This window comes from Macaca mulatta, chromosome X (genome assembly GCF_049350105.2).
Source record: "Macaca mulatta isolate MMU2019108-1 chromosome X, T2T-MMU8v2.0, whole genome shotgun sequence".
Lineage (NCBI taxonomy): Eukaryota > Metazoa > Chordata > Mammalia > Primates > Cercopithecidae > Macaca > Macaca mulatta.
Window position 1 is genome coordinate 139,910,817 of NC_133426.1, and position 9,979 is coordinate 139,920,795.

Sequence of the window (9,979 nt, forward strand, 5' to 3'; positions counted from 1 at the left end):
ATTAACCCTTAAAATGAGGTAAGAAAAAAGAAAGAGGGGAAAAATACTCCTCTGGTCCGATACCTTCCGGAAAGTAGGAGAGTTCCCAAAAGTCAGGGTTTGGAGGGGTGGAGAGTAGGGGTAGTCGTTTGCTTTTTAAAGGCGACTTCTAAAGCCGTTGAGGCTACTAAAATTCCTAATCCGTGTCAGCGGTTCAAGAGAGGCGGGGAGAGAGTTTTAAAAGAACATCAATGAAACATCAACTCAAGTTCCACGTTTTGCGACCCCCAGAATCTAGCAAGCTCCAGAAGGTTTCCCTCCACCACACCCCACTGGCGACCTCCACCCCCACCCGACCTCTCGTGGTCACCCATACAACAAAGCGGGGCGTCCTATAAGGAGTTCAACCCGGAAAAGGCGAGGGAGCCGGTAACACGCACTTTGAGGACCAGTATCCCCAGGGGCTTCCCCGGACGGCGAATAATGCAGGGGGGGAGGGGGAGCGGGGGTGGGGAGCGGAGCGCGACAGTGGCACCGGGCAACCCGGCGGCTCCCCTCCGCTGGCAGTGCTGGAGGCGGGGAGCGCCGCGCCCGCGGGGAACGTCCTGCGCCCGGGCTGCCTGGCTCTCTCGCTCGCTCCTGCTCTCTCGACTGACCATTTCTCCCTCTAGTGTACCTGCGTCCGGCGCTGAGGGCGGCGGGGCGGGGGAAGGGGGTTGCAGCCACCTTTTCGAGGTGTCGGTCTCTACGCCCACCTCCCGGGGGTGCCCACCTACCGTTGATCTCGTGGAGGGGGGCATCGTTCTTGTTGAAGCCTTTGGACACGTAAAGACGTCGCACTTCCGAGCAACTTTTCGACTTGAGCTCGGCAGCCTGCAGCAAGGCGTTGAGCACTGCCAGGGTGCAGAGAAGCGCGGGCAAGCCGAACCGTGCCATGGTGCGGGCCGGGGCGGACGCGTTCCCACCTTTGGGACTGGACGGGAAGCGGCGCTACGGCAGCGGGCCGAGGGCTTGCGGAGTCGGGGACTAGCGAGTGGAGCTAGAGGGAGAAGGAGTTGGAGTTGGTGGAACAAGCGAGCAGGCGGAGGAGGCGCGGGGCAAAAAGTAGAGCTGGGCCTCGCGTCAGGCAACGGTCCCCGGTGCCAGGCGCCGGGCCAGGGTAAAAGGAGGAGAAGGAGGGCGTGGAGGCTGCGCGCGGCCCAGGGAAGCAGAGGCGAGGGCCGGTGACCTCGGGGTTCCGCGGGGCAGCGAACCCGGCAAGCTGGCTGGCCGGCGAGGCGGGGACGTGGAGAAGGAGGGAAGGGTGGCAGGCGCCGCGGGGACCGCGGAGGGTGTCGGCGGCGGCGGGCGTTCGCTGCGCGCGGCTTGCGCTGCCCTGGGCTGGTCCGCTTGTCCGGCTGGACTCGGCTCGGCTGACTCTGCCCTCCGCCGCGCGGCTGTGCCCTTCTCAGCTCTGCCGCTGATTGACTGGCCGGCGTGCGCGGCGACGCTCCGCAAACTTGGCCAAGCGGGCGGCACTCGGGGGGAGGGGGCGGGCGTCGGGGGGGCCGGAGACAGGCGGGAGCACGCTGGGCTGGGCCGGGAGAAAACCTGGAAGCCGGGTTGGATCCGGAGCGGTCAAATCCACTTCCTAGGGGGCCGCACCGGGCGCCCGGCGCTCCTTCGCATGACACGCCCCACCCGGCTCCTCCTTCCTCCCCTCCTCCTCGGAGGCGGGGAGCCAGCCCACCGCCCCCCAGCCGCGAAGGGAAGGCCAACTACTCCGGGCTGAAGGGCCCAGGTTCTGGGGACCGGGACGGCCTGGGACTTGTCCCCGAAGCCCACGTCGGAGCCGCAGGCCTTGCGCGCGGCCACCTGACCCGCCGCCTATGGGCAAAAGCCGCGCGGAGCCCCTTCCGCCACGATATCCGCCTCCCCGCTGCCATCCCGCACCCGCGGAGGCTCCTATGCGCGCAGCTCCCGGGCTGGGCGGGGAAGGCGCATTATTTACATTGTTTCGCTGCAGGCAGCGGGGGGATTTGGGGCTCTGAGCTCGTCCTAGAGCCTCACCTGGTCTCCCCAGACCTGCTTCCCATAGGACGGTGCTCGTGAAACACCAATTTGTCCAGGACCCCGTCAGGCATTCTCCTTCCCGCATTCCCAACACTCCACCCCCTCGACGCCACTCCCACCCCGACCCGGTTCTGCTACAAGTCTAACCGAACCCTGAAGCGGGAAAAATCCCCAACCGCGAGATGAGGGGGCAAAGTGAGGGTTGACCGCAGAGATCTTGGAGACCATTTGGCCCAACCCTTCCTTCTATTAGGTAGGGGAACTGGGGCCCAGAAATGGGAAGCGACTTGGTAATAGCACGCCGGGGTAGGGGGCGTCCAGAACCCGGGACTCTTGACTCGAATTTCATGGAATAATGGTAGCCCAGGACCCCCAAACCCCCTACCCACTCAAGCCCCGTGAGAGAGACTGACACCCCTCTGGGACTCAGTCCCCACTTTTCCACCAGAAAACTGGAAATGGGCGAGACTTCCTATCTTGCAAGCTTTGTCAGATTCCATTAATGAGTGTTTTTTGAAGCTCCCGGGGCTCCTTAAATGAAGGGAACTGTGCAGCTCGGGAACTTGTCATTACCGTTGTTATTGTTACAATCTTCTTTAAAAGGTTGGGGTGAGAAGTGCCTCAGACACCTCGGGAGTGTGCTGGGAACTGGACAGATAAAAAGGGCTGGAACTTATTATTTGGCTAGACTCTCAATTCCCATAAAATTACATAGGGCAAAGATACGAACCATCATTACAGTTATCACCCTCAGAGGGTTTGTTGAGACTTTCTCCACTGTTGTTTGTAAACCACGTTGACATGGCTGGCTATGAGGAGCTGTTATTTTGAATGCCCGCTTGCAAACTGTTCTACATTTTGTTAACAGACCATCAACATAAACAGATAGATTGTGACCCGTCTATAACTGTGACTTCCAATTTCTGTGGGCTGGCAGAACATTTAACTCTGAAACTAGGAGAGCAGTTTTTTTTTTAATGTGCAAATTCAACTACAATTGAATTTCCTGCCATTTTCAAGACTTTCCTTAAACTGGTAACCATCAAGTCCTGAAGGCATTGCTAGGGCTTAGCTGAGCACTTTTAATTTTCATTGATTGATACATTTACTTAAAGATGTTCTTCACCAAGGAGAACATGCTCTGAGATACAACCAACATTATTATAAAATGGAAGCCAGTGACCATAAGGGAGAAAGTGATACTCCTAAACCACGAAGGCCAAATCAGAAAGCTGCTTCTCACACCAACTAGGAGGAACTCATTTGTTGCCGCAGCCCCCCCCCGCCCCACCGGGTTTACTCTTGCTCTTCCTCATAATGTATTATTAACCCAAACTTGAGCCTTTTCCACCAGAAACAGTAACCTCTGGCTACAAACAGATTTGGACAAGTCTGAACTTTACCAAGGGAGGCAGGAACTCCAAGCCCTGCTCAGAGGCGGCTCCCACTTCAAAGCCTCCTTTCATTTAAATACAAACAGGGTGAACAACTGGCAATCTACGAAACAAATACCATCCAGAAGGGAAGCTTTTCAGATGGGCCAGAATTCCTTCTTCCCTCTCCAACTCCCATCCCTGCTATCTTCAGAAGAGGCTTCTTAGTGGAGATGCACCTACTCCTTGTAAGTTCTCTCAACGCCAAAAAATGAATTGGAGGCTGCATGTTAAATGTAAAAATCAATGACTTCTCAGGCTGATTAACCTTCATATAACCTTTTTTTTTTTTTTTTTTTTTTTAGTATAAAGCACACACTTAGGCAATTTGGTACCATTTTAACCATTTTGAAATGCACACTTCAGTGGCATTTAGTACAATCATAATGTACAGCCATCACCACTAGTTACAGAACATTTTCATCACTCCAAAAGGAGACCACATACCCATTAAGCACTCAAAGTTCCTTCTCTTCTCCCTCCAGTCCCTACAAACCACTAATCTGCTTTGTCTCTATGGATTTGCCTATTCCAGACATTTTGTAGAAATGGAATTATACAATACAGGGCTTTTATGTCTGACTTCTTTCACTTAGCATCATGTTTTCAAGGTCCATCCATATTGGTATCATGTATCAGTACTTCATTCCTTTTTATGACTGAATAATGTTCCATTTACAGATATACCACATTTTGGTCATGTAGCACTTTACAAGTTTGCACAGTGCTTCCAGGTGCACCCTTGTATCTTAGAACATTTTGTTTGTTTTCTGTTTGTTTGTTTTTAATTGATAAGCAAACCAAGTCTCAGCAAGATTCTGTGGCTTGTCCACAGCCACAGAGCTCTTGGGTGGCTGAACCAAGACTGAAACCTAAGACCTCTGACCAAATCCCATGCTATTTTTTTGTTGTTGTTGTTGGTGGTGGTGGTCAGAGAACACAGTGCTCTGGGTCTCTTTTAGTGTCAGCAGTGAATGTACAACTGCCAAGGTCCTGTGGAAGTATCCTTGTTTTAGATTGATAAATGTTCATTGAACACCTCCTATGTGCCTGACAATGTTCAGTCCTAGAGGAAGGGAAGATGTATAAGCCAAAAGGAGTTTACAGTTTTATAAACAGTGTGCAAAGGCTTGCTTAGATAGAATGCAGTAATGGTATACTTGTTTTTCCCAGGTCAGGAGTTTCCCCTGATGTGACACTTGGAGGGGGAGGATACATTTGCTGGTGGGCAGAGAGAACAAAGAATACATTCCCATGCTTCTGTCCTCTAATCCAAGAGAACTGATTGAGCCAGGTCTACTCTCTCAGCTTTGAGGACACTTCTCATGGCCTGCTGGGTAGCTACCCTGATTTCCAAATATGGTGCTGGGAAGAACCAAACCTGGGCACAGTGGCTCATATCTGTTAGGAGGCCGAGGCAGGAGGATCGCTTGAGCCTAGGAGTTCAAGATCAGCCGAGGCAACATAGTGAGACTTTGTCTCTACAACAAAATAAAAATTATCCAGGCATAGTGGCGCACACCTGTGGTCCCAGCTATTTGGGAGGCTGAGGCAGAAGGATTGCTTGAGCCTGGGAGGTAGAGGCTGAAGTAAGCTGTGATCACACCACTGCACTGCAGCCTGGGTGACAGCATAAGACCCTGTTTCAGGAAAGAGAGAAGAGAGGAGAGGAGAGGAGGAGAGGGGAGGGGAGGGGAGTGGAGGGGGAGGGGGGAAGGAGGGGAAGGGAGAGAAGAAGAAAGGAAGGAAGCTCCCTCCCTTAGTTAGGGTAAGATGTTGGCCTGCAGCCCTCTAGTCTTTCCCTGTATCCAGCCCATTCCCCACACAGCCATCAGAGTGAGGCTTTGACAACATCATCTGGACAATGTCCTTCTGGCTGATTTTTGTAGAGACGTTTTGTCATGTTGCCCTGGCGGATCTTGAACTCCCAGGCTCAAGTGATCCTCCCACCTCAGCCCCCTAAAGTGCTAGGATTATAGGTGTGAACCACCGTGCCTGCCTCCCCCCCCCCCCCAACTTTTTATTTTATTTTATTTTATTTTATTTTTAAAACTGGCTCTGTCGCCTAGGCTAGAGTACAGCTTCCACCTTCCTGGGCTCAAGTGATCCTCCCAGCTCAGCCTTCCGAGTAGCTGGGACTACAGGCACGTGCCACCATGCCCAGCTTTTTTTATTTTTTTTCTGTTTTGTAGAGACAGAGTTTCACCATTTTGCTCAGGCTACATTTCCAGCTTTCTTACTGGCCCTTCCCTGTCCTGTATCCTGTGCTCTGGCCCCACAAGAATGTGTCATCACATTCTCTATCTTGCATGGATTTATCTACCTGTACCCTGCCCCTTCTTATAACTATCCTTTCGTTCCCCTCCATTTCTTGGACAATTCTTTCATACTCATGCTTCAAGACTCAGCTGAGAAGTCACCTCTTCTGGAAAGCTTTCCTGGATTCCTCCAAGCAGAGCTAGCCCGTCCTCCTTTTAGGCCTCCAAAGCACTGTCTGCATAAAATGACTACAACACTTGTTCCTTAGCAGAGGCCACATTTTCTTTGAGAGTTCCTCCACTACCAGCCTCCAAGAGCTCTTCTAGGCTTGCTTTATTTATTTATTTATTTATTTATTTATTTATTTATTTTTGAGACAGAGCCCTGCTCTGTTGCCCAGGCTGGAGTGCAGTGGTGCAATCTCAGCTTACTGCAACCTCCGCCTACCAGGCTCAAGCAATCCTCCCACCTCAGCCTCCCAAGTGGCTGGCATCACAGTTGCACACCACCATGCTAATTTTTGTATTTTTGTAGAGACAGGGATTTCGCCATGTTGCCCAGGCTGGTCTCGAACTCCTGGACTCAAGCAATCTGCCCATCTCCGCTTCCCAAAGTGCTGGGATTACAGGCTTGAGCCACCACACCTGGCCTTAGGCTTTATTTTTATTTGCATGCGTATTGCCTTAAAGAGTACAGGTTCACCAGATGGGCAGTTTCCCTGGGGGAATAAAAGACCTACATTCATATTTGAAACCTCCTGATTTTTAAATGTTAGTGACTGTTTCAGAACTCTTAAATGTTTGTTTGAGCCGGGCGCGGTGGCTCACGGTTGTAATCCCAGCACTTTGGGAGGCCGAGGCAGGCGGATCACGAGGTCAGGAGATCAAGACCATCCTGGCTAACACTGTGAAACCCTGTCTCTACTAAAAATGCAAAAAATTAGCCGAGCGCAGTGGCGGCGCCTGTAGTCCCAGCTACTTGGGAGGCTGAGGCAGGAGAATGGAGTGAACCTGGGAGGCGGAGCTTGCAGTGAGCCGAGATCGTGCCACTGCACTCCAGCCTGGGCGACTGAGCAAGACTCCGTCTCAAAAAAAAAAAAAAAAAAGTTTGTTTGACAGATTCAGCCCATCTTCAGCTGAGATTTCACCCAGTAGCTTTCCTCCCCTGCCCCGTGCCTCTCTTTCAAGCAACCAATGTCCTCTGTTTACTTTGTACAAAGGTTGATTCTGTGAAGGTTCCAGAAACTTAAATGATAGATGCCTTTGAGGATCTGACAGCTTGTTTAGGGAGGTAGGACCCATATATACATGGAGAAAGACACTGACAAATATAAGGCAATGCATGTATGCCAGTCATCCTGAGACAGGAGAATAGGGTCTGGAGGCAGGGAACCTAAGGCTGATTCAGGCTGACTTCCTAGAACCAAGTCAAAAGGAAAAACCCAACTTTCCACGCCTAAGTAACAAAAGGACCAGAGGCTACACCTTTTGCAAGCCTCCTTCCTTTTTCTGTGTGGCAGATGGAAAATTGAAAGTACCTCTGATTGGTTGCTTTTTGAAACCAATCAGACGTTTGCATAGGAGTGTAACTTTGTAACTTTGATTCAGCCTCTTATTGGTTGCTTTCCAGAACAAATCAGATGTTTGTATAGGGTGTAACCTTTGTAACTTGGCTTCAGCCTCTGATTGGGGGCCAAGTCTTCATTTGCATAGAAGTATAACTTTGTAACATCATTTTAGCCTTAGCCTCTGATTGGTTGCTTTCCACAACCAAACGGACGTTGGCATAGGGTGTAATCTTTGTAACTTCCCTTCAGCCTCTGATTGCAGGCCACTACTTCATTTCCATGGGTTGTACACCAGGTGGCCATTGGGAAACCTCTAGACGGTATTTAAACCCCAGAAAATTCTGTAACTGGGTTCTTGAGCCCCTGTCCTCAGGCCCGCTCCCACCTTGTGGAGTGTACTTTCATTTTCAATAAATCTCTGCTTTTGTTGCTTCATTCTTTCCTTGCTTTGTTTGTGTGCTTTGTCTAATTCTTTGTTCAAGACACCAAGAATCTGGACACCCTCCACTGGTAAAAATCCCAGTTTGCTCTTTTTTATGAAGTCTGGTTTCTTTCTTGGTCACTCTGGAAATTTTTACAGAAGTGCCAGTAATTAAAGGATCAGCCACCTGGAAGGAGTTGATGTGAGTAAATTCGTTCCTGTCTCCCAATTCCATATATCCCTTCAGTATTCTTTCTTTACTGCCTGAAATTTGCTCTGCCTTTCCTTCTCCCTCAGAGAGCTCATTCGTGTTTACAGATTTAACCACCAGCTATAGGTCCCCAGCACCCTACTTTCCTTTGTGTGCCTGTGTGTGCAGTGGCTCCCAGTTCTGTAGTTGCCTGTCTCTCTTAATCACTTGAATCTATTGCATCCTCCTTTCCATTCCACAACCATCAACCCCTATCCAGATTCCATTACCTCTTGTCTAGACTGTAGAGCCACCCTCCTAACAGATCATCTGACCTCCAGTGCTCCACTCCATCCATCCACCGAGGGAAGAGTCCCCATATCTATCTTCCTATAACATTTATAAGAATCATACCCCTTGGTTAAAAAGTCTTTCATGGAAAGACAATATCACAATAATAACTGATATTGGTTTAGTACTGTGGAGTTTATGAATTGCTTTCACATGCATTATCTGTGAAGTATGTCATATTTTCCCTAATTTATGGATGAGGAAACACATTCAGAAATTTAAATTGAAATTCTCTTGAGTCCCAGTTTGATGAAACAGCCATTTTTTACTATACTCTAAGCCCAAAATTTGCCCAAGAAAACATCAAACACAGTACAAGGCTGGTGGGTAAAAGACTGGAGATGGTAGGAACCCCTTGAGGCCTTGTGGGATGAAAAGGAGTCCACCTAGGCAGAGAGACAGGGTGGGGAATGGGAGGCCAGCAGAGACCCGTGAAGGCATTATCTTGAGTGAGTACAGGTTCATCTGGGAGACTATGATGAAGTAAGATGCCGGATAATGGAGGCACATTATCCTGAGGTCACAGTGCCATCTTGAGCCTCTCAACACTGAAGATTTACAAGCAGAGAGGGAGATATCAAAGTAGTACATTGGAAAGAATGATCTGAAGGGGTGGGAGGCTTAGGATGGATTGAAAAGTGGCAAGTTGCAGTCTTCTCAACAAAGAGGCGAAGGCCCAACACTTCCTCATCCAAGGATTCTGTATGAAAAGCAAAAAATAAATACGGCCAGGCACGAAGGCTCACGCCTGTAATCCCAGCACTTTGGGAGGCTGAGGTGGGCGGATCACTTGAGCTCAGGAGTTCAAGACCAGCAGAGGCAACATGGTGAAACCTTGTTTCTACAAAAAATAAACAAAAAATTAGCTGGGCATGGTGTCACCTGACTATAGTCACAGTTACTAGAGTGGCTGAGGTGGGAGGATTGCTTGAGCCTGGAGGTTGAGGCTGCAATGAGCTCAGATTGCACCATTGCACTCCAGCCTGGGCAACAGAGCAAAACCTTGTCTAAAAAAAAAAAAAAGAAGAAAAGAAAAGAAATACAATAAATAAATAAAAGAAGGAAAGAAGAAAGGCAGTGTTACCCAATGAAAGGGCTATGGGGCCAAGCAAACAGAGTTAAATCCTGGTTCTGCCATTTACTGTCTGTGTGTCCTTAGATAAGTAACACCCTCCCTGAGCCTTACTTTTCTCATGTGTCACACCTACACTATGAGGGTTAAAAATATAGACAGATAGAGCAATAGATGCATATAAAGGGCATCCCTCTTGGTCCAAAGCATGCCTAATTCATTTTTGCACCCTCAGCACCGGGCACAGAGTAGGAAATACATATACCTCGAAGTAATTGGAAAGCACTTAGCACACTGCCTGATATAAAGCATGTATTTATTTATCCATTACTCATTCCTTCATTCAACAAGTATTTACTGAGGATCAGCACTGTTTTAAGCTTTGGAGATATAGTTATGAATAAAACAAAATCCTGTCTCTCGTGGGGCCTAAAAGCAGGCGCTCAATACATAGTAGCTACTATTATTATTATTATGGTTGTTATAAATTCCATGTACTTCGCATTTTGCTCACACCCAGCCCTGCCAGCACTAAATGCTATTTAGTATGATAGTAAATTGATCTAATAATTTTGTATCAGGGCTCCTGAGTTACATCTGTATTGGTCCATAATTAGCATTGAATTATTAATTATTGTGTTGTAGAACAGAAAGG

The 9,979-nt window shown here is 49.2% G+C and overlaps 1 protein-coding gene across 1 annotated transcript in view; it reads right to left on the minus strand.

Moving 5' to 3' along the window:
* Positions 1 to 985, minus strand: part of GPC4 (glypican 4) — a 116,998-nt gene extending 116,013 nt beyond the window's left edge. Inside the window, exon 1 of the mRNA NM_001265741.1 lies at positions 756 to 985. Coding sequence (NP_001252670.1) covers positions 756 to 915 — 160 coding nt within the window. The 5' untranslated portion in view covers positions 916 to 985. The remainder of the gene's footprint in view (positions 1 to 755) is intronic.
* Positions 986 to 9,979: the final 8,994 nt, after the last annotated feature.